This window comes from Lichenostomus cassidix, chromosome 6 (genome assembly GCF_008360975.1).
Source record: "Lichenostomus cassidix isolate B80296 chromosome 6, HeHo_3.0, whole genome shotgun sequence".
In the NCBI taxonomy this organism is placed as follows: domain Eukaryota; kingdom Metazoa; phylum Chordata; class Aves; order Passeriformes; family Meliphagidae; genus Lichenostomus; species Lichenostomus cassidix.
This window is the reverse complement of record NC_139487.1, coordinates 20,020,445-20,045,311: the sequence shown is the minus strand read 5'-3', so window position 1 is coordinate 20,045,311 and position 24,867 is coordinate 20,020,445. Positions and strand designations below refer to the sequence as shown.

The 24,867-nt window shown below is 44.1% G+C and overlaps 1 protein-coding gene across 1 annotated transcript; it reads right to left on the bottom strand.

Moving 5' to 3' along the window:
• Positions 1–1,058: 1,058 nt before the first annotated feature.
• LOC146435440 (neurotrypsin-like) lies at positions 1,059–24,749 on the bottom strand. The gene is made up of 15 exons (XM_085065540.1): positions 20,673–24,749; positions 18,473–18,518; positions 17,003–17,239; positions 15,611–15,734; positions 14,729–14,904; positions 14,084–14,231; positions 13,099–13,277; positions 12,550–12,691; positions 11,309–11,511; positions 10,204–10,345; positions 9,743–9,948; positions 9,108–9,186; positions 8,740–8,862; positions 7,931–8,211; positions 1,059–6,396 (listed from the first exon to the last, which is right to left on the bottom strand). Exons 1-15 carry the CDS (start codon positions 20,742–20,744, stop codon positions 6,086–6,088), a joined length of 2,469 nt encoding a protein of 822 aa, XP_084921666.1. The 5' UTR covers positions 20,745–24,749; the 3' UTR covers positions 1,059–6,085.
• Between the last annotated feature and the right edge of the window lie 118 nt (positions 24,750–24,867).

Genomic DNA, 24,867 nt, shown 5'->3' with positions numbered 1-24,867 from the left:
TTTCTCCTCATTCATATTTCAGTTTCAAAATCCCAAGCTGTTTTACAGCAGGCAATCTGAAACAAGTAAACTCAAGCCATACACTCCTTCCAAGCCTTTTCACCACATGAAGGCAGCAGTCAAGTGCTTTAAAACAAAACAACTTTGACAGATTAGTAACCTCAACCACAGCTTCAACATTGTTTCTTTTCCAGGCAGTGACTACAGAAGAGCACTGCAGAACTGATGGAATGAAATGGCTGCCCATGAAAGGCCAGCTAAAATGCCTGAACTCCACTTCCCAGTTTTGCACAAGCAGGAAGGGAAATGCAGGCAGGTGTAGAAAACCCCAGAGGTAGACTTGAAGTGAGGAAAGTGCTAACTACAAGCAATTCTTTCTTCTGTGAGTGCATGTCGGTTCCCAACAGCAGGCTGGAGTCAGTATATGCAAAAACTCACACACTATAATTCTTGGAGTCTGCAAGCATCAGCTACACCAAGCCCCAGTCTAACCATAATGACTTGGAAAATTCAGTGCAGACCTTTTAAGGAGCTGGACTATGTTCCAAAACAGACTTTTTAAACAGAAATTCAGGTTTCAGTGGTGGGGCAGCATGGGTAGAGTATAGCAGTGTTCTTGAACCGATGGCGCATTCAAACTGCATTTCCCTTATCTCACTTCCATTTTTCCAGAGGCTGGCTTTGACTCTTTAGGGTGATGACACATGAATCCTAGACTGAAAGGAAACTAAATCATGCCGAAGAAGGTTGTACAGAAAGATCACTTTTAACAACAAATTAGAAAGCGGATGTATTAAAGCCGGTTAACTCTTAAATGCAATGAGCTGACCTGCCCCTTACCTGTTCCAAATGGCCAAAAACGTGGCATTTGAAAAACTGTTGCCTTTCATTGTAATGGTAGCTAACACGATGCTGACTTTGCAACATGCTTTAGCATGTTGAAGCTTCTCTAAAAAGAACATTAATAGAGAAATTTAATTAACTCAGTGGTGAAAAAATCCTAAAATCTGCCCTTGGAACAGATTCCTTTATTAAAAATGAGACAGAGCCCCATACAGTCACAGTATAATCCATTTATTAGCATACCTTGTGAGCCATTGGTGTTGATCCAGGGGACATGACAGCTTTGGCACTTGACTGATTTCAGAAGTACTCGGCCCTTAGGAGAAAGGGATTTTAATAGGACTTAAACGGGCTACTACACAAATGAGTTTTTGATGCGGAAAATTAAGTATTTTTCCAAACAAGTAAAAATGTGCATTGGTCCAGGTGACAGCACCTTGTTTTACAAGAAGCAGTCCCAATTTGTTACCGCCAGAGGTGATTCTGTTCCCTCTACCTGCAAGAAACTCTCAGTGAGTCTTTCAAGATAGTGTTAAATGCCACAGTGTAGTTCATCTCTCAAAAGCTTTCATCTGATTGCTAAATATACACATAAAAATCTGTCAAGTGGTTGATGGATCACTGCAACTCTTTTGGGGTGAAGAGACTTCAGAATATTGGCTTCAGAAAGAAAGGAAGACAGACAAAAGGCAGACCTGCCTCTGTTACTCCTGAGATAGCAAATACCCACTTTGCTGGTTCCTCACCAATGCCTCCACTAATACCTTTGAGAAACTGATCTGTTATTTTCTGCTACAATTTTACAGGGATTACAAGGATAATTGACATCCTGTCCAGGTTAATAAACAGCTGCCTGATAATTATAGCATAGAACATAAGTCATAGAAATCATCAGAACAGTGTTCAACCACAAGAAAGGGGTAAATCTTTAATCCAGCTTCAGCTGGCCAAAGTGTGGACAGGTTCAAGACAGTACCGCTGCAGGCACTGCAGGTCAGGAAGACCCCAGTACTGGGGCAGCCTTTGGAGCACTGGGGTAGCCTTTGGAGCACTGGGGTATTCTCTCGAAGAGGGATACCTGCAGCACTAAGAGCTGCTCTTTAGACCCTTACCATAGCCACCTTTCTACTCCTGCCAATGCTCCCAGCCAGTCATAATGATGTTCCCTTTCTCACACAACTATCATGTGCCACTTTGCTATGGAAAGTCCTCTCAAGGCATCCATGTGGCACAGTGCAGCCACCAGCAACACTGACTGAACTCTCAGCTCCTGGAAACAGTGCCCATGCCTTGGCCTTATCCAGTGAACTAATGCTGCAAAGGTGGACTGTCCCAGCCCTCCATGTATGTCAGCACAGACAAAGTTCTACATGGCTCTCCAGGTGCTCCCTGCCCAGAGCTCCCCAGACAGACCTACAGCAGTTGCTATGACCTCAGTGGGACTGCTGCACCTGCCTGAGACACAGGAGGAACTAACCTCAGGGGGTTTTCATCCCATTGTAGCAAGGCTGCCACTAAGATCACACTAGCAATTTTAAAACTAGTTCCAGCATAAATACACAGCACTGAAATCACTTACACCATTGCCTGCTATAGAAAATTGTACTCAAATAATCAGCAGGTGACACAGCCTCCCTGGCAAACTGCATTCAGTTGTCTACCAAAGTTTAAAGATCCGTCAGAAAGAGAAGACATAGAGAGATAATCAGCATGGTATCAGACACCTAGACAGTTTAGGTTGAAGAAAGACGGAGAAGCCATAGTCTTAGAAAAGGAACTATCTCTAGAATAATGCATAACAGAGAATATAAAGGCAGGCCCCTTATTTCCTCTTATGGCTGCAAACACAAGGACAGATGGTACTCAATGAAAACAAAAGGCAATTAGTTCAGGAACCATAAAAATAAATTATGTGCAATGGAGAATAAAATGTTAATGATTTTCATTGCCAGAAAATACTGAGATTGAGAGTTTAGTTGGATTAAAAAAAAAAAAAATTAAACATATGGAAGATGAAGGCTGGTTATATTAAATAGTTTTTAAAATTTAGGGACATAAACTCTTATACTTTAGGAAAAAAAAATGACAAAAGGATAGTGCACAGTGTTTGTACAACACCTAGAGGACCAAGTACTTGTACTTGCATTTTTAATGATAATTAATTTAAAATGGTCAAGAACAAAATTCCCCAAAAGGAAAGATTGTTAAAACTTGTTCAGTACTACTCACACATACTATCTTTTGAAGCATCTGCTGCTGTCCAACATTACAAAATACAGTCCTAGGGTGGCTGAATGCTGCTCATCCAACCAGGTGGTTCCAGTAAGCCTCAGTGGCAAAACACATGAGTTTGGTTTGGGCCACAGTCCCAGATTAAACACTGATGAGCAATAGCTGTATCCTGAAACAAGCCAGGTCAATGTAAGAGAGTATTGACAAGCTTGCCTACAGTACCAGTAAAGTATAAAAGCAGGCAAAGGAGATTGGATACTTCCTTCCCTCCTCCTGGCTCATGCAAGACTCTCAGGGTGTTAATGACAAGGATTCTCACAGCTTTTATAGTGACAAGATCTAGGAGAAAGAAATATTATGAACTAGAACATAGGAATTTCAGAAGACAACGCTAGGCCTGCAAGTCACTTATATTACATGGTAATTTATGCTAACTCCTGAATGGCCACCCACTAAGTAGGCTTAGGGAAATAACCTAACAGTGTCATCCTTTGGGTGTTTTTATGCCTGTTGGGGTTATGGGTATAAACTGAAAGATCAAACCAGGTTAAACCAGAGATGTGACAGCTCCCAAGGCACAGAAACTCCATTTGAGCTGCTGTAGCATGCTGGCTCGGGAGGCTGAAGGTAAAAACCAAATCCTTCCATGTTTGCCAGACAGGTACTGGTCCTGCCAGTGTAGAATTTGGCATTTAGTCCCCGACAAGACAAGAGGTCTGTGACATAATTGCCCTTGGTCCTCTTGGCATTTTAATTCCTGGGAGATAAGGAGCAGTCTGCAGCTTGCATTTTAGAGACTCTGCCCACAGCCATAGGACAACACAGCCAGCGTGGAGCCAAGCACAGCACTGCCAAAGTCTGGCATTTTAAACAGCGTTATCAGCACAAAGCTGTGCTGAAGACATTCAGCACCTCGAGAAGAGGCACACATGGATCAGGTTTGTCTCAAAGGCCAATTTGCAGGGGTCCTGACATTGCAAGTTTTAAAGATTCCCACAACTCTTTGTTAAAATAAAGTTTCCAAGCAGGATTTTAAAATAGTCCATTGCAACACTGGTAGCTAACTATCCTATAATATCTGGAAAGGGTAAATGAAACTGTTTCATTTAGCCTTCACACAGAAAAATCAACCATCTAGTCAGGTCAGCACCTTTACATTAAGCTATGTTATAGAAGACAAATTAAAGCTTTAGGCAATCACTACTTCTTGAATCCAAGGCGATTTCTAGGACTCTGTCACCACATGCCCTGCCTGTAATATGACACTGTTAATCCACAGACTGTGCTCTGCCTTCTGTTCTTGCATCAGTAATACCCAGATACCGCACACCTCAATGCCCTGAGTGCAGACCTTCCAGACAGCAGGTCAGTGCCTGACCCAGATACTGCCTACTCAAAACATGCACAACTGGCACAAGTTCCACGTGTCCTATCCTGTTTTATTACTCCACATTCGAGCCCTTGGTTATAGAGCAAAGCTTTTTGTTCCTTCTCCTGCACAGATCTGTCTTCTCTCTGCCTTATCTGTACACAGTGCAGACACTGCGCACTGCACAACGGTTAAGGCACTTAGCCCTTCTGTCTACTTTTATATTTTTTTACCTACTCAAGAATAATAAACTAACTTTTAAAAGTGCTTAAGGCATAAGAGGGAACTCTGTTCATTTGTCTGGATGAGACAGAAGGAAGAAATTGTAGTATTCAATAGCCCCTGCTTTCTCTCAGCATTATATCTGTTCAGTCTGAGAACTACAGCTTGATGACAGTGCTTGCATACCCTCAAGTTAAGCCAGTTTATTCCCACTGAGAGGAATGAAAAGAGAAACAGTGCAAAAAAGAGAAAAAAGGAAGCATAGCCCAGAGGTTTCAAGAACAGGACACACTTCTCGAAAGCAGGAAGCTGCTTTGCAGCGCACTTACTGTTTTTCACAAGGAGTGAGTAATTTGCTTGAGGTGTATTTATACCCCAGGAGTAATTCCATGTTTCATGGGAAAACTGTGAACACAGAGGCATTAAAGACTAGCAGCACAAACAAAGGGCAGCTAATAACTATGGCGAATAAAGGACCAGTAGGAAGTCCCCACGGTGCTGTTAAATCATGATTCAACACCCGAATGTTTGAGATTAACATTACATTTGGATTTAAAGAAAACTAACATGTCTATTCAGCCACTTGAGGTCACAGTTTTAAGTTCTTAATAGTAATCATGAGAGCAAGAAAGCTATTGCCTCTCACACCAGCAACTGATTCTAGAAGATGCTACTCTAAGGAAACCAAAAAAAGCCCAACCACACACACAAACTACTATAGCAAAAAAGCAGCAATAAAACCATAGCATCTGGCAGCTCAAAATGTGTAACAGAGGATTACAGCAGGAAGGACAAGCATCTCTTAGCCTGGGCAGACACTTGAAAGGGATCATATGAAAGCAGACCTACTATTCAGAAGAGAAAAGGTTCCCCCTAGAGACATAATAGGGAAGGAAAAAACCCCAACTGTTGGCCTGTTCCTCAACTCAGGTCAAATCTTCTGATTCCTGGAATTGAAGAGAGCTCTTATGAAAAAATATCTGAAGATTTCCACTATGCCAGCACCTGGTGCCATCTTCCAAGCATCTCACCTCTCCTTGCAGCATGTTTCAACTGTCCAAACAGACAACCAGGAATAGATTTGCAGCAGTAGGTATCCCTCTACTTCTACCATTTCTGTGTGCCAGGGCAAAGGAATAACTGTGATTGCATTACAGGATTCAGATATTTAGAGCAATGTGTACTTGTCATTGTTACCACCATGTACCTGCTTTCTCTGCTTACGCATTACAGACTGAAGTGAAACCAAAGACTTGAAAGAACCAGTCATAACTGTTTTCCTTCCAGTTCTACATTAAAGTCTTTTGCCAGTGTCCAATGACAAAATAAATCTCCATCAGTCACAGGCCAGAAGCCACAGCCTTCTGCTGCTGCAGGGCAAAAGGACGACATGCTGAAATTCCTAGAGCTCAGTCATTTTCATTTTAACTTGGTCACTTTCTTGATCCAGGGTACAAATTTGCTGACCTTTGTGTACACACCAGGAGAATCCTTCCGACCACAGCCATACCCCCAGGAAGTGATGCCCAAAATGATCCAGCGTCCATTTGATCTCTGACACATGAGTGGCCCTCCACTGTCCCCCTGACAGCTGTCCACCCGTTTATCTTCAGAAAGGTTCCCAGCACAAATCATGCGGTTGGTGAACTTCCGCCCATAACGGGCCTCACAGTCTTCCCGTGGGAGAAGAGGCACCACCCCCTGCAGCAGGGTTCTTGAATAGGACTTCCCTGGAATAAAACAGACCAGCCAGACTGATTCATGTACAGACGAAAGTAGCAACCAGGTGCAACAGTGCTCCGTACAAAAACAGACATTTATATGTCTCTTGTCAAGTCTGCAGCACAGAAATAGGCTGAGCTCAGCATCCCTGAACCACGAGAACTTCAGAAAACAGTGATGCCAAGCCAGACCACAAAAAAAGTGCTGTGAGATCAAAGAAATGGGGAAGAGGGTTGTAGAGAAGGGTTAGATCAAAGGATGAGTCTTACTCCTGGTTTTGTCAACAAGTAACTTGAACCTTGTTCAATTTATCTCACCTCTGCAAACCTCCATTTCCTCCTCAGTAAAAACAAGGACAGTGTTTTCTCAAGACAATAAATGCAGTAGTATCTTTTTAAGTGTTCATTCCTCAGAGAAGCTTGGAAGATGTTTCAAAGGCACTCATATTATTCAAGGGGAGTTCACTTCATCTTTGGCCAGACTTGTGTCTATTTGATCAAATCTCTTTATTACCCCAGGGCTGTTCAGAACATAAGGCTAATGTGCTATATTAGAGTATGACCTTTCTATGCCCAAGGTTTATGTAAGTTCACAGGGTAGTAGGTAACTGCTCCTCATTGAGAAAGCTGGGTTTGGTGCGTGGGAAGGATTCTAGCCACTAAGCTCCAGTACAGCTTAAGGCAGTTACATGGCTAAGTTGCTCCTTGATCCACCCCAAACATCCTTCAGTGACACATGCAACTGGCACAACTGACTCCAAAGGCAAATTATACTTGCAGTTAAACAGCTGGGATAATAGCTAGGGAAACAGCTGAGAAGGACGGGCAAGTCCAAAACCAACAGACGAGTTCCTGGGGCTTTTGGCAGGAAGTCTTTCTAAACATATGGCTTTTCTCCAGTCACAGCAGCCCCAGAAAGGCCTCTCTGCTCCCTTTTACCTAGGAAGCTTCACAGCAACGTGCTCAAAGAGGACAGGTCCAGGCTGTCTTGAACCCAGGGCAGAAACCAGACTCAGAGCCCATCTGTCCTTGCAGAAATACACAGGGAGATTGAGCAAGGTAGTCTGAGAGAGATTGCTCTCTCAGAGGGCTCCTTCCACCTCTAAGCCCTCACTTCACTATGACAGTATCATGGAGAAGGCAGGAGGTCATGGAAACATGGGGGCCTCCCATGGGCTTCATGCAGTGGCTCTGCACAGGCTGCTTCCTAAGGGGTCTGCTGTGGGCAAACATATGTGTAGAAATGTGAAGAAAGAGAGGACTGTGGCCAGATGCTAGCATTGGTCTCTCCCACAGCTTCAGAGGGATGCTATGGAAACCAAAGCTTTCACCAATATTGAACAGACTCAGTAAGCCTCAAAATCAGAAGAAAACACAATAGCACAAAACCCACTTCATCTCCCCATTCCTTAGCACCATGTGCTGGCACAGACAATGGGAGCAGTGAGAATATAGCCTTGAGCTGACATAAATTAATGGCCCATGTAGGCTTCCGAAGCCAGACTTCATCTCCTCTCTTGCATCTCAAAGCCCCACCACTCACCTGTGTCTCCCCAGCCGGAGATGATGCAGGCTTGCCTGTTGATGTCAGACCTCTCTCTCCTGTCGGGCAGGCAGACGGGCAGAACGTGGTGATTGAAGGAGAGACAGTGCCCTTCTCTGCCCCGCACCCGGACCAGGGCTATGTCATTGTCATTGCTGCCAGCCCAGTAGTTCCTGTGGAGGACAATGCGCTCCACGGGCAGCTCCCTCTCAAACTCATCCTTCACGCCTGTGTGGTAATCGCCCACCCGCAGGAGGTAGCGCCGCACATCAACCCCAAACCTGGAGAAAAACAGACTCAAGATCTCAATGCTCCGACTGAGAGGGAAGCAGACTCACACAAATCTCAGTTGCTATGAGACTGAACCGCCTCCTCACACCACAGTGATAAAACAGTGCCAGCTGCAGGACCTTAGCAGATATGACCATGCCAGCTGTTGCAGATTTGGTGTCCCAAATCACTATCTACCGTGCACAGGACTTTTTTCCTATAAAAATGGTTAATATAGTCACAACAGGCTTGTGAACGGACCTGTTCACAGTTTCATAAAGCACTTAAGAGCGGCAAAATGCTGGTTCCCTTTAAGATGTAAAGCCTCAAAGTTAAGAGGCCAGGTGTAAGCAGTGAAGGTAAAAGCAAGTCTATATTGAGTCATCCCCATAAGCACTTCAAGATCACACACATCATAACCTGAAACGTGGTTTAGAAACTTTGTTCCTGTGGTTCCACTGGGCTGGGAGTATAAACTTGTATGAGGTTATCTTGTTCATCACTGAGTATCCCTTGGGGCTCCCCACTCCCAAACACACCTTTTGAAGCAGTGGGCTGCAGTCACCACCCAGCAGTTACTGATTAGTGTTGCTCCGCACAGCAGACGAGTATCTCGACGAAAACCCTTCAGCCGCAGTGAGGCCTGCCACGGCCAACTGCCTCTGAAGAAGAAACAGAGGAATAAGAGGTGTCACACATATGGGAGCCATTTCACTCTTTTCCCACTCTGTCCCATCTGGGCTCAGCTGGCTTGCATTCTTCCCTAGATAGCACACTGGTTCAAACCAAGTTCAAAAATCAGCAGTGAAAATGTGTTAATGTAGTAGTCAGCATCTGCCAAACTATTTCCAGAGCCCAGTGGAAAGCTGGAACCAGTCTGGCCCTCTCAGCAATTACAGGGTAGTACCTCAGAGACTTGTTTCCACCTATGATCCTTTTCTTGCGACGGTGAAGCAGGCGCACCCCACACACACCAGACTTGAGACCTGCACAGCAAAGTTAGAGCAGTTGGGTAGGCACCTTCACTGTGAATATCAGCATTGCTGTCACAGAGCCAAATACCATTCACCTTCCCTGACGGCATTAATCCTCAAGGGAATTGACTGCACTGTGTTCTGCACAAGAAATTCATAGCAGATTTGATCCCATAGGTTTCCTTAACTTCACTGGAGGTGCTTACCTGCAGTCTCTATAGTCTAATGCCAGGAATGAGACCTATACCTATACTTCCTCAGTAGTCTAAACCCCAGAGCTTGCTCATGGTTGCTGTTCTAAGGAAGAGTATGTTGACTTGGCTGTGGGGAAGTTCTGCAGGCTCTAAGACCTGACATGGGTGGAGGTCTCCAGACTCATCTGGAACACTGTGCTCCTAAGAAGATACAATGAAAACAAGAAAAAGGTGGGAGATGCAGGACAGGACATGCTTATTTTGTAGGTGAAGTTTCTGCCAAATACAAGAATGACAGGGAAAAACCACAAAAGCATGCAGAGATCCTACAACCAGAGCTTCAGATTCCTGCATAGAAGAAATGGGCATGTCACCTGTTCTCCTGATATCTTGGATCTTCTCTTCCACATAGTCACAGATCACACCAGCATCCTCACTGTGCCAGCAGCTGTGAATCCTGGTCTCAGACCTGGCACATTGCCCCAGGGTGTGCTCCATGCCACTGCATTCTACATTTTCCAGATGTATGGGCCCTTGGCCTTCGCCAAAATAAGCCATTGCCCTGGCTTTTGCTGTACCACTGCAATTAGAGAGAAGGTGGCTAATCTGTAGTGAGCAGGAGGCAAGTGAGCCTGAAGCACCAGTGCATTTTAAGATGAATCATATTCATATGTCACTCCACACACAGACAGTAGTACAGTGAGAAGAGCAACCTACTCCCTCAAGCATAGGTGGGTGTGCCAAAAATAAGAAACTAAGGCCCTAGAAACAAGTCCAGAAGTGCTCCCCCCTGAGAACTGTTTCTACCTGTAAGATGGCCATACCACAGCCTTACCTGAACCCCAGTTGCCTGCAAACCACTGTGGCATCTCTGTCTGTCCAGTCATCATCACAGACACTGCCCCACTGCCCATTCAGCAGCACCTCCACCCTGCCCTCCTTGGTGCTTTCTCCATCCACCAGCCGCACAGGAGGCCCTGAAGGAGAAAACACATGGGCTGCTGCAAGCAAAAACACCAGAGGGGTCAGGTGTCCAAAACTTGGCTTCTATAGAAAAGGATGAATCCCAGCCATCAGTAAGCTTAAAACAAAAAGGGGAAAAAAAGGGGGGGAAAAAAAAGTGTGTCTACATGAAGACATTTTACCTCTGTGCTGAATCAGAAGACTACATACATATTAATTTATTTAATACATACTGGAAATCATCAGTGAATCATACTCTGAAAGCTGAGTAAAGAGGAGAACAAGAACAGAAAGAAAGTTATTAACGCCTGAGCCACGAGTTAGGCAAGCTTAAACATGCCTGGGAAAGAAATCCATTGAATTATAAAACTGTTACATTATTCTAAGCAAGAGAAGAGTTCTACATCCAGGAAAAACAAAAATGTTGGATGCCAACTATTTAAATAACAAATGTCTGACACACTGGAAAGTCTCCTGTAGTAAGGAAAGAGAAGAGTATCAGGTATTACACAAATGAGGAAATTATGCTAACTTGAAATACTTTCACAATTTTAATTAAAAGTGTGCCATCCAAGCAAGGGAGTGCAAACAACAACCCCTTGCATCTGAAGTCCTCTTGTATTGGCAAGGTATGACACTAATGTAACCACACCAGTTTCCTAAAAGGTTTAGTTAAAGGGATCCCTTGAGCAGTGGCACACAAAGGCAGCCACTCTCCCTCAGCCCCTCAGGTTTGTTTCAGAGACTCCCAATACAATTCTCTCCAGTTTCCATTTATCTGCTAGTCTGGTTGTAGGTCTGGTGGAGTCACAGATTTGTGCCTCTGCCCCAGTTCAGCCAGGGCTTGTTCCTCCTCAAAAAGCAGACCCCTTGTTGAAACAGCACAGGGAAAATGCCCACATCTGCCAGAGCTTCCAAGGGAACAGACCAGAAGGTGAAACTGCCCCATTGTTCAGGGCAAGAGCAAGGTGAGTTACCCAGGCTGCCATCCATGACTGTGTTGCTTTCTGGGGAACAGCGGACTCCCACATCCTCAGCATGGGAGCAGTCATGCTGCCCCCAGTTGCTGTGGGGACAGTCCAGGAGGGACAGCTCTGTCCCCACACATGCGACATCATCCAATAAGATGAAGCCTTGGCCAGCAGCATAGTCCCCTTCAGAGGCCACGGCAGCAGGACCACTAGAGGAAGGAAACAGAAAATACATTAAAACTCTAAATGCTACAGTGGGACCCAAGCTCATCCAAAGAGAGACTCCCCTGCTTAACTATGGTACTGGTGGCCTCCTGACCTAAACCAGTCAGTGGACACACAGGATGGCAACCAAGCACCTTCACATCTCACCAGCTTCAGTTTTCAGGGAGACCTGCTTAGACCAGTCCATTTTCTAGCATCTGGTCAAAGGCACAGAGGACCAGCAGAGGCTGCTTTGAAGATACAGCACAAGGTACATCAATTTGGGGAGGGGCTGGCAGAGAAGGCATCAAAAATGTCAACATTTAAGTAATTCTACATCTTTTTACAGGAAACAGCTACCTGGAATTGAAATGCAAAAACGCTGCAAACTTTTAGGCACTAAAAGAGATGACAAACACAGTATGTAGCTGAACTCAAAGAGAAATATTTAGTTTAGTCATTTTTTGGTCTATAAAGTTGAAATTTTAGATGGAGAGCCTAATCATTTAAAAAAAAATCCACAAAATCCCATTTTACTAGCTCAAAGACTATAGTATCCTGATTTTAAATCTTTCCCAAACTCCTACCTGAAGGGATGACAGCTCAGCAACGGGCTGAAAATCCCTATTACTACTCCTTTTTTGCCCTGATGCTCTTTGTTCAACTACTGAAGCAGGTGATACATATAGCTGATAGAGCAGATAGGTGAAATCCTTTTACTGACACAGCAGAGGTGACACCTGCAAATTTAAGGAGCGTTAAAGAGAACTTTCTGACTTTGCTAAAGGGTTCTTAAGGACAGTATTAAGCCTGTTATCTGCTTTCAAAACAGGCTGAGGTAAGAGATAATAAAGATTTATTTTTGCCCCTTGGAAAGGATGTGGATACCTATTAATCTTTCCTTAATAAGTTGTATAATGGTAATAAGCCTTCTAACAAAGACAGCATTGAAGGATTAAGGTCCAGCCTATCCTAGTGAAGGGTGATGGAATCAAATCCTTGAAATTAGGAAGCACAGACACTACACACACTCTGAGTCCTACCTGAAGCCCAGCTGCCTGCAGACCACCTGGGCACCGAGGTCTGTCCAGCCATCATCGCACACTGTGCCCCAGTCTCCATTGTAATAAACTTCCACCCTGCCTTCACTGGGGCTGCGGCCGCCAGCCAGCCGGACAGTGCCCTCTGCAAGGGGTGGGAGAAGGAAAGGACAGCTCTCAGCAGGGGAGAGAAGGAACTGCCTGTGCACCATTGCTAGGTCTCTGTACCACCCATAAGTGAAAGAAACGAAAGAGATGTCTGTGGGTACTCAAAAATCAAATGTTCATTGCTCCCAAACATGCCCATCTGTCAGGGAAGGATTCACTTCAGCCTTTCCACACCACCTGAGCAAAACTATGGGAACACCACCAAGTCTGCCTCTGATCCATTCCCATATGCTCCTTGCTCTCTGCCTCCACATCTGGCAGCCCTTGAGGGAGCCATACACAGAAACTGTGCAGGATCCTGAACCAGGGGGTTACCTGCTGAGCAAGCCAAGTAATGTGGGGCAAGACCGACCGCATCTGACTGGCAGAGCTGTACATCTGTACCTGTGAAGGGGTCACAGGAGACCCCAGCATCTTCAATGTGGTCACAGTTTTGCTGTCCCCAGTCACTCTTCTTGCACTGATCAAGGGAGAGTTCATTCCCTGAGCACTGCACTTCATCCAGCAGGATTGGGCCAGATCCCTGCCCATAGTGAGCCCATGACAAGGCTTTTGGGGTCCCACTGTAAACATTAGAGACATGTACACTCAGTAAGGAAGGCCACAGTCTTGTGTCCTCAGATTCTGCCTTGCACAGGGGCTCTCCTATGCTGGGTCACTCTCCTCCCATAGATCATCTATATTTTTGACACAGTGGAGTTGTCAACTGTTAACTGAAATATGTTATTGGAAAGTTTGTAATGAGCCCTTCCAACAAAGAACAAAAATGTGCCTGCAACGTGAACAGTTCAGACACATGGAGACTTCTGCAGACAATGACGTAACATCAATCTCAGTTACCATCTCGTAACAGGCAAAACACCCAAAGACTGAGAGATCTCATACTAGAATAATCTATTTTAAATAATCTTGTACTGATGTAATTTTCAAGAATGCTCAGTATACAACAGCTCCCATGTTAAGTGCTGCATGGCACACAGGAGAATGAGGTGCCCTCTCTTTCTTTCCTGTCTGAAGAGGATAAGGGCAGCCAGTGAAACTGGAGGTGTTTAAACTTAACTAAGTAAGCAACCACAGTTCACATATGGGAATCACCATGACAAGTTATCACTGAGGCCAACAAGATTTGCATTAATCAATGAACTGGGGTGAACACAAGCAATCCTCAGATGGGGATGTACCAATTTTTTTACACAGCACAAACCCATAAAATTGACAGGAATGGAGTACAAAATCCCTTCATAGGACGATCAGTCCAGAATTGTTTCCCAGGATTTCTGTATATCTCCTATAGGAAGGGCTGGTAATGTAGTGAAGGGACATGCTCTCATGTTCTTCATTCTGCCTACTTCTATTACAGAGAAATTACCTGAGTCCCAGTTGTCTACAGACTACTTCAGCATCCCGGTCATCCCACTGGTCGTCACAGATGGTTCCCCACTTGCCATCATGGTAAACCTCCACTCTCCCTTCAAAGCTCTCCTTTCCCCCAACTATACGCAGTGGGGCACCTACGCCTGTGCTTCAAGAAAGGGAAAGAGAGCACAACAGAACAAGACAGAGACACAGCACATCCAGCAGTTCAGGGAGTAGAACCATTCGCTAGCCAGAGGAGCTCTTAGAATGCTCTCTTAGTACCTCCTCCCCTCTAGACCCCCCATAAGCACCTGTGATTTTAGCCCGCGGAGTGGGGTACTGCTGGTCCAGAGATGGCTTTTTAATTGGCTGCTGTGGTGACCAGGAGTTTGCTGCCTGCAGACAAAAACTTGGCTTGATAAAGAGGGTATGTGGTCATAAGCAACAGCCATCTTTTGGTGATTGAGATGTAGACCCATTATGAATATTTGGGATTGTGAAGGGATAGACAATTTTTCACTGGAAGGAAGAAAATCACTTGCATAGCAGGTGAAAGAAGAACATTTTCCACTTATTTTCTCTCCACAGCTTCACATTTTATACCTTATCAGCAACAGTGATGGCAGACACAGGGAGCAAACTTTCCCGGGAGATTTACCTTCTGGAGGAACACAAGTTACTATGGCACTCCCCTGGTTACAAGCTCCTGACATAGCCTCCTGATAGCCACACTGCAGCAGAGCTTCCTCATCTCCATGGCAGTTTGCTGACTGCAGGTGCAGAGGAACAGGCCATGGCCCAGGATGACTCTTCTTCCCAGCTGTGCCGATCTCACTGGTACAGAGCATGCAACAGAGGGATGAAATGCCACAGCACAGCTTGACTTACAAGTTCCCTCAGTTGTTGTGACGCTCAAGTCCAGTTGTGACATTTCACATCCCAGTGTGCCCAGTTGATTGGAAGTGCATAAAGAGGTGACCATTTACAGTCTAATGGGAAAGCACAAGCAAGCACAAAGCACTTCCTAGCCCTTTTATGTGCCTATCTACTGCAAAGGAGTTGGTCTAGTCAGAAATGCCCCCCTCATTTGAGAGCAATGAACAAATCCATCAACAAACTTAAACACCAAACTATCTGACCTATCTCTGTGGACCTTATCTCCTTGCTATTTGGAAGTTTGAATATCCAAATCCCAGATACTCAAAGAGGATTCATACTCCTAAAATTTCTGTTAGATGACTACAGTAACTCCAGCTGGTGATCATAAAAAGGGAATGTGATCTCACAGCTCACTTTTCACAGTCTGCAGCATGAAACAGAAACTAGTGTTTTAAAAAAATCTTGCAAATGCTGATTGGGTTAGGTTTAGCCACAGAAATAAAACAGTGCAAAAGGATCCTGGTAAGTATGAAATTAGCCCACAAAACAAACTCCTTTCCCCCAGCCAACACACTGTGCAGTAGGACTGTATAACCACAGAGACTGCTCTTTCAAAAGCTACACAAGCATGTAACTCTCACAACCAGACTGAGGTTCTCACCTGAGACCTAGCTGCCTGCAGACAACACTGGCATCCCAGTCAGTCCAGTGGTCAGCACAGATGGTACCCCAGAGTCCGTTGAAGTACAGCTCCACACTACTGTCTTCAGCCAAACGCACAGCACCTTCCAAAAGAGAAAAAAAACAAACACAAACCAGCTGCTATCTGCTGATGGAAGTTTTAGACAAGCAAGTCTTGGACTTGCATGTAGCTGAGCTGAACTGCACTTGGTTTCCTTCATCCCTATTTTGCCTGTGCTGGCACTAAAGTGATGTGCATGAAGGAGTGTGGGATGTGGCACCTTCCCAGTTCCAGCAATGGCTGCTTGGGAGGATGGCTGGTGTTATGCTCTTTTCATTACCAGCAGGAAATTTGGCTTCTGCCACAGCTCCTGAATTCTCCTTCTATGGAATGGGGATAATTTTACATGCTATCTTGAAAGGGTGTATCAAAATGGCAGGCTATCTAATTACTTCTGACACTCCACTGATCTATTTCCATCAACCACTTCACCTGCATGAGTCTATTGCTACAGTGAGATGTTCAGTAACAGCAGGTGAATCTTTAATATCTCTAAGAAAAGCAAGTGCCAGTGTAAATGCCCTTTCAATTCCCACCCCACCAAAAAGATCTACCACTCTTTAGAAAGCTTGTCTCCTTGCTCAGTTACATACAGTTATGTCCAAGAAGGACACACCTGTCTGTAGTACCTGAGTGGAGGTGCACAGCACTGCTACACTTACATGCTTCTCTTTAATGAAGCCATCTTTGAAAGCACATCCACTGGCAAGGGAAAAGACTGTCAACTAATTTATTAAACTGGTGCTTTAACTGTTGTGCAAAATGTGGGAAAAGCAAGGAAGGTCAGTATGCAGAACATCTCCAAGAATGCTGCATAGCAGCCAGTGGACTGAGAGAGCTCAGTTCCTTGCTTGCCTCAAAGTAAGCAGCAATCCTTGTGCCAGCACTGAGGAAGTGTAACACCAGCCTATGACCTGCCTTACCACAGAATATTTTTTCCTTGTTATATTTGAACTGCTACACTTACATGAGGAATGCTCTGATATGGACCCTAAATGAGCAGAGGTGGGTTGTTTTCCACAAAACTAAAACTGTTTTCAAAGTGGCATAAGTTAGCAGTAGAAAAAAAAGAAGTCTCCTTGTATGAGAATAAAACATCTATACAAGGCATTGCAGCTACAGCAGCTTAAATCCACCCCCTACTCTATACAGACGTTCTTCTCCCACACAGGCTAGCGTCTAATACTAATTATTTCAACAATTCAGAATAGCTCTTGTACTGTGCTTCTTTCACAGGGTGCTCCACCTGCCACTTGCAAGTCTGTGCAGCACCCATTTCTGGCCTGAGCCCTGAGGCAGCACAGCCCTTACCTTGGTTACAGTCACAGTTGGCCCAGCCGATGGCCCCCGACACAAGGCGGTAGAAGCACCAGGGTGTCATTCCCCCGTCTGGGTTCCTGCAGTAGTTGTGATCCCCCAGGCCACGGTCTGGATACTGCTGAACGTAATCGGGGAACTCTGCCCAGTTGAGACACTCTGCCCCGGCCTCGGTGACGGCCAGCGAGCCATTGTAATAGCCAAGAGGTCCCACAGCACACACGCTGGGCGCTGGGCACAGGAAGGGAGTGTAAGCATCACACGTCACACACTGGAGCTCAGACAACATGGGAGACATCACCTGGTTATGTGAAACATCCCCTGTGTCTGCAGTCTCAACTGCTACTTGCTTGATTTCAACTCTATCACTCTTCAAGGTGCTGCTCAAAGAATGTTCATAACACTCACTATCTAAAATATAGAAATTGATCTGAAGCAATCAATTGCCCAGACAGTCATTTGAAAAGTGCTAACTTTGGGCCCAAACATGACAATTTGAACAGGTTCCCATTACTGTACGTGCAGTACATGTACTCACTTTGGAGCAGCACTGTACAAAGCAGGAAGGTGGGAAATGACACTGTGTGTCATTGTGTGGATGTTCCCTATACACATCAGCAGATAACCTGGTTTATCTGAACTTGGCCAATGTATAGGAAGCGAAAGAGAATTTATTCTGGGGGAAGTGCAGGTGCCAAAGTTTCAGTGCCCATGTGAAAAATCCAGCGTAAAAATACCCAATAATTAATTTATTATGATCCTTAACAAAAGAAGAAAACTCTCCATTCATGACCCTGAAATAACAAAATGGGGGGAAAAAAAACCCAACAAAACAAAACAGGTTCTGTGGGCTTTTTAGAGTCCATGACATGGAAAGAGTAGACTGAGAAAGGGACAACATTTACAGCTCTATTCACTAAGTAAACAAAAAGAAGGCAACACTTTCAGAAAGCCCTTCTGCATGTGGGCCAAAGAGCAAGGTTACAGAGAAACTTTGCATCATGTCATTTGCCTTCTAGCCACAGCCAAGCCCAGAGCGGGTAAGTGACAGCTGAAGGTTAAAAATGCAAGGTACAAAAATGAGAAGCAGTTGCAAGTTGTTATCTGGAAAACAAACCATATGCTTGGCATCAACTGAGAACCTCAGAGGGGGTGTATAAGAATTCAGTAGTTACTAGAGCAGAGGAAAGGTAAGCATGCAAAAAAGACCAAGGCAGAGAAAGAGATTAAAGGAAAAGAACATGTGGGAGGAGCAGGGAACTGAAAGAGCATTCAACATGAAGGAGCAGAAGTAATCTGGCCATGTTGGTGAAGGAGACATTGGGGCAAGAGAAAAGACTGAACAAGTGATGGAAAGAAAGGAAGAAAGCCAGGTAGCAGTGCTTCATTGTGCCTATAGTCTCAGATCACCACTGCCAGAAAAGAATCTGCCCAATGACTGAATTAATAACTTCTTGTTCTTACCTGCACTCTGCAAATGGTTTTGGTTGGGCTTGGATCCCAGGAAAGCCTGGGAAAAGAAACAGAGCAAAAGCAGAGAGATGATTATCCGATGAAATAAACATGGGCATGTCCTAAAAGCAGCTCAGTTTTTTGCAGCTTTAGGCAAACACATCCTAGTAACCAGCCTCTTCCCTGGTCTCCCTATTGCTCCTCTTCAAATACAACCATAGCTCTGTCCACTAATGTAACACACTAACAGCAAAATGAATAATTACTGACCTGCAGAGATTTACCCTTGATCTAAACACTACACTACAGGGCTCTGCTTGTTTTTTTTCCAACAGAGTTGGAAGTTTGAGTGAGATGCCTATGGAAAGAAAATCTAGAAGAAATCATTATTATCAGTAAGAAAAATAATGAATTTCCATTATTCATTCTCATTCTTTCTCCATTTTTAGGGCAAGTCATCTACAGCCACAGCAGCAGAGATTTATCTATGTGAGTGACAGGATGATGCCCCCAGAATCCCTGTTAAAATGGTAATAAACATCCATGTATAAAGTGGGAAACATCCAAGGAAGAAAATCCAACAAAGCTTTTTGAGGATTTTGTTTTTAATACTTGAAAATATATGGCTTATGGTATTATTATCCAAATGGAGTTAAACAGCTAAAACCAAAACCTATGAAACAAAGTTGTCAGAATTCTTGCATCCTGTCTGGCCCCAAAACTGCATTTCCTCTAATAAGCAGTGTTTTTTGTGGTTGTAACTTGACTTCAGGCTGAGAGATTGGGATCTCCACTCAACACCACTACATGGTGTGCATGCAAGTGCAAGACCTTCACAGACCCAGAGTGAAAAGAAGAAACTGTACATGCTTCTGCTAGCTCCTTGTAGTTTAATTAGTTTCTAAATATTTTTAATGAACATTTCAAATACTTTTTATATGAACAAAGAGTTGTAATTCACAGAGCAGAGATGTGCAGCTAAAGAATACTAGTGATTGGTAATGGTTGTGGTTTTCTTCAAAATACAGTAATTTTGCCTCTCTTAGCTTCACCTCTCCCTGGAACAGGGGAAAAGTTAAATTTGGAATAAAACCAAATCCACTTCTGGAATAAGCAGAGATAATTCCCACAGAAACCTGACAAGAGCAACACCTACTCATGTCAGACATCATTTTTAAATCAAGCTTATGAATACAGTCCAGCAGGTGTTGACAACCATTGCCAAGCTCCAGCATCCAGAAGTCGGAAGGTGATACTGCATGTGGAAGATGAATTCCTGACATGGTTCAAAAGCAGCAGATCAGGTATAAGGTGTATATGCACAAAGTGATGCACAGATAAACCCTTTCCAGCCAAAAATCCATCTATTTGCATGTAACAGGCTGTTGCAAGCCCACATAATGGTTTGTAGACCAATCATGCTGAAGGACTTACCTGAGGATCTCAAAACTCTTTACAGAGAGTAGAAAGTGAGCTAAGCAGCACTTTTGTGGTTGCACTATAATCCAGGTCACTCATGCCCTAGCTTTTAGTGGACACCTGCAGACACATGTAAGCCTGCCAGTGACAGAGGGATGGGTCAAATATATATATTATTTATATATATGTATATATCCTTTTATATATTTATATATAGGAGATACATATATACATACATACATACATATATATATACGTATGAGAGCCTGAACCCACTCTTCTTGGAGCTGGACCATAAACAAAAGTACTTTAGTCCAAGTAATAAGCTTCCCTTCTAATTAAAGGTTAGCTGCTGCCAGTTTCTGTAACAGCTTCCAAAATATCCTAACTCTGACTATCACCACCAATTAAATTCAGCGCAAACAGCCTGTGCCGCAGGCATTGCCCCAGGTCCATGCAGCTATAAATCATCTGTCCACAACAGCAAGAGAAACAATCAGCAAAGAACAGAAACAAAGGATCTCTCCTGCCAGGGTCACTGCAGTGCCTGAGAAACACTGGAAACCCAAGCCAAAGCATCTGCAAGCCCTTGTGCATCCTGCTTTTCTTTTTCTGAATTTCATATGCACAATGAAACAAATCTCTTCGCAAGCCCCCAGTCCTTCCCAGAGATGACAGCTGTCTAAACGCTCTACAAAACATATTCAAGCAATGACAAGATCAACTTACAGTGAGGATATTAAGAGAGCCATGTGACTTCTTACAAGGAGATAGAAAAATAACCTTTTCTTACCTCCACACATCTGAGACAGGACAGCAGACCTGAGAGCTCTACCAGGAACCCGAGTATTTTGGATATTTCCATCCCTCATGTACAAAGTGAGCAGAAGGTTCTTCAAGCATCACATTCTCGTTCAGCTGCCAGGCTCTGCTTTCCCACACTAGCCGCTCCGCACCGGAGGGAGCGGGATGCCTTTTCCATTTGTAGGGAAAGGGATGTGAAGGAAGGGATCAAAGTTCCCAGCAGCATCTCAGAATTTCACTTTCCCCTTCCTCTCCCCATATCTTCTCCTTGATTCTTCTCTTCAGAAAGGGGAAGAAGAGGGGAGATATATAAGGGAGCAGAACGTGCCCCCGAATTTCTCTAGCACATTGGAAGACGGGTGGAGGCGAGCACAGGCGGTGGGGCGCAGCCCTCACCCGCTGTCCCCTCCTCTCCACAGCCTCCCCCGTGCTCCAGGTACGCGCTGCTCCCAGTGCCAGCCTCCGCCTCCCCGCCCCTTCTGCCCAGCGGCGGGGCCAGCCGCCCGCTCCTCTTCTCTACGGCAATGCCTGCTTCCCGCAGCTGCCTCTTCCTCCTCTTCCAAGGCACAGAGGATGCAGCACGGCAAGGAGCTGCGGCTGTGTCCTACTGCAAAGCCCCCCGCAACAACTGGAAAGGCAACGGCGTGTGCGCGCACATTTGCCAGAGATTAGACTTCTTGGAAGGAATCTGGACTTTATCCCTCCCACTGCTGCCTCCTCGATTAGCAGCTTGCAGCTTCCCGAGGTCAGCTCTCCTCACATTTGAACCCAGGTAAAAGGGACCCAGAAAACTTTATGTGAAGCAGCTTCCAGATCTCCTCCAGAAAACCCACAGGTGGCACAGCCCTCTCCAGGGTGCATTCCCAATTATCAGCCCTGGATCTTGCCATCATGGATATTGCAGCCAGAGAACTTTGTCATCAAGTGTCTCCTTGACCTTGGGCTATATTTTCCCTCAATTGGCTAGGATGCTTTCCAGAAGGTTAATCATTATTGTATTACTTTGAACAATCCCACCCCATGGGGGTTTTTAGTGTTTTCAGCTTGCTGCTCCTTTGTATGAATTCGGGTTTGAGGCTACAAGCTTTAAATACTATTAAATCTAAGAAGGCAGTCGGTCCACTTGAAACTGTTCAGTCTTGGAAATATTTTTTTTACATGTTCCTTCTGCTGCTTCTCAGCTCAGTCTAATGGGCATTTCCTATATTTATATTTTGATTTTGGAGGGATTAACTCATGGTGTTCTGCAGCATGAAACATGAAGGTCACCTTAAGAAATGAGCTCACTTCTGGCCAAGTCTGCTGACCAGCACTCCCAAATACACCTTCAGCATAAAAACAAGGAACAGGCACCTAAAAATCTACTGGCTTGACAAAAAGCCTCCTTTTTTCCTTCCTTTGCTTTTGCCCATTACTCACTTCATGTGACAGTTTTGTGTTGCCTCATCCTCAGTCACTCATCAAAGGCAAGGAAATTTCACTGCGTGTTGGATCTTTTACAGGAGTCGCTAAGTGGTAGAAAGGAGCTGTTTCTGGAGTGGATTTGGCCAAGAATTACACTCAGTTAATTAGGAGCAAATCTCCTATATCCTCGTAGTGAGGGAGGCAGACAATCAGGGCAACAGGGGATGGAAATAGCTTCGATGCTACATCACACTGTAACTCTCAGGCAGCACTAGCACAAAGGAACAAAACAAAAATACATGACTGTGCTAGAATTTAGAACCACTTACTCCAGTGAAAACACAAGGAAAGGATATACTGGAAACCAGAACAGAAATTCTATTAGCATTCAGAGAAATTTGCTCCTTAATAGAGGTTGTTGATGCTTCTTCAGAACTCCATCCCATGAGACACTCACTGTTTAGGCCCCTGACACATACGGTTTAACACCTGGAGCAGAAGCCTGCACTGGATTTTTCCCACAGTACCTTCCAAGATGCCTCCCTCTCAAGGCAAAGTTTTCCTAAATAAAGTGATTTCATAGATAAAGTAGTTTTAAAGGAAACACAGACCAGTACACCAAAAGCAATAGAAGTCCAAGCCTATATTCACTTTTTGGAAGAATGACAAACTGGAAGGGTATCAGTGGGTTTTGCAGTTGTCTCCTCTGTGGCAGGTCCTCTTTTGGAACTACTTCCTTCCTACCAAGACTCCCCTATTTTTCTGGCACATGTAATGACATTTCTTGAGAGAAGTGGATCTCAGATTCTCAAAAGCTTTACAAGACTACTCTCCAAGGTGGAGAGGAAGACCAAAAAGGGAACTATACCAATATAACTACATTAGACCAGTAATGTACCCACAACTAAGGTAAAACATACCAAACTTTCTTGTATGGGAAAATATTAGCTGTAAATATCTAAATCCACTATTTAACGCTAGTCACCTTCTCACTCTGATATATGCACAGTTCTATTACAGTAAGTCCATGATTCCCTAGAGTCTGTCTTGATTTTGCCAGATTATTCTGTATTGGCCCTTCTGAACAAGAAATGCCATCTTCTAAAATGTTCCTGGTTCTCTGGAATTCAGCCTATTTTTCCTGAACTGGCAGTATGACTATCCATTCAGACCAACTGAAATATTAATGCTACCTCCATAGAGCTCTTCAGTGAAAGCCTAAAGGAGTAGTTAACAGCAATCATACCCAGAGCTGGTATAACAGTCAAGCTATAAGGTACAGGAATAAGATCAAGGAATTCCAGCAGATTTGCTTAAATCCTGTAAATCCGACTTAGGAGGGTAGAACAGCTAGTCAGCTTTTGTTTAATGCTTTCCCCACCACGCAATCACATACAGGTCTCAGCAGCAATGTTCTTAACCAATGTGCTCAACACCAGAACCTAGTTTCTTTACTCCCCAGCAACAGCATCATGGGATGGTACAAACCCTAAACTCAGAAAAGAACAGTGCCATTCCCTGTGGGTACATACATGAACTCTTAATGGAGTGATCCTCAATATAAGCATGTCATAGAATGCATTTAAATACCCAATATAAGCTTAATGGTGAGATACAGGAAAATGGCCAGCAGCTGAAATTGCCAAGGATGATCAGTAATCGGAGAGTTTCTGGTTACAGCAACAGAAGCAAAAGAATTGTTCAAGTACATTTAAAGAAAGCACTGTAAAACCTGGGTGCATGTGAAAAGCATTGTTTCCTTCCTCTCAATAAATAAAAGGTTTGGAAAACCTTAGCATAGTAATTTCAAGCTTATAGTAGACATGTAAAAGGTTAGACAAAAACCCAAACTGAGTTTCTGAAGCTCACCGTGAAGATCACCATGAAGCCGTATAATCCAAAAATAGCTGTTCAGATTAGTGGGAGCTAAGTGTGCAAAATTTCAAAAGTAAAAATAGAAAAAGGTATTAAGTGTCTCTGTTACAGCCTCTTATGTAAGACTGTTCTTTGCATACTCTAAAATTTGTTACATTCAGCACAGGTGCTCTCTTAAGAGATGCAAAACTACACTTACATTCCAATTTTTAATATGAAGAAAAATCATCAACATAGGTGAATTGGTTCCTCACTCTCAGTCCAGCTTGTATCCTCCAGAAACAAAGGAGGAGCAAGTAGCATTCCTTTTCAGAGCATCTTCTGGACAGAAAATGCACAATGTCATAGAACCGAAGTGTTTTCCCAAACTCAGATGTGGATATTGTGTTCTTACTGACCCAAAGTCCTCTGAAAGACCCAATTATGCCATAATAGCAACAAAAGAATAAGCTACCCTGTGGATAATCCACTTGTGAGCCTCTGTAAGTAACAGTAAAATGAAAATTGCTTCAAGTAACTTGAAAGCATTCACCAAAATTTTTGTGATGAACAGGTATCAGCCTGGGGCTCCAGAGAACTCAGCTCCAGCAAACTCTACAGCCACCTGGGCAATCACAGAGTATGTGTGTGCCTGACTCCCCTCTTACTCTGTTTTTTCTACACACCCAAAAGAATTACTGATATAAATGGCTGTAACACCAGTTCTCTTAGACACTGCATTTTTCTCACCAATTAGGTACTGGTCCTAAAACAGGAACCTGCCTGCAGTTTTGTGGTACTGTAGTGGAAATCACCCCCCCCCAGTCAAAACTAAAAATTAATTACATGATTTCAATTATCAGTCCATGCTTGAACTTTCCCCCTTTCAGTTTTTTTACCAAAAAACAGTGAAATGTTTTGTTGTA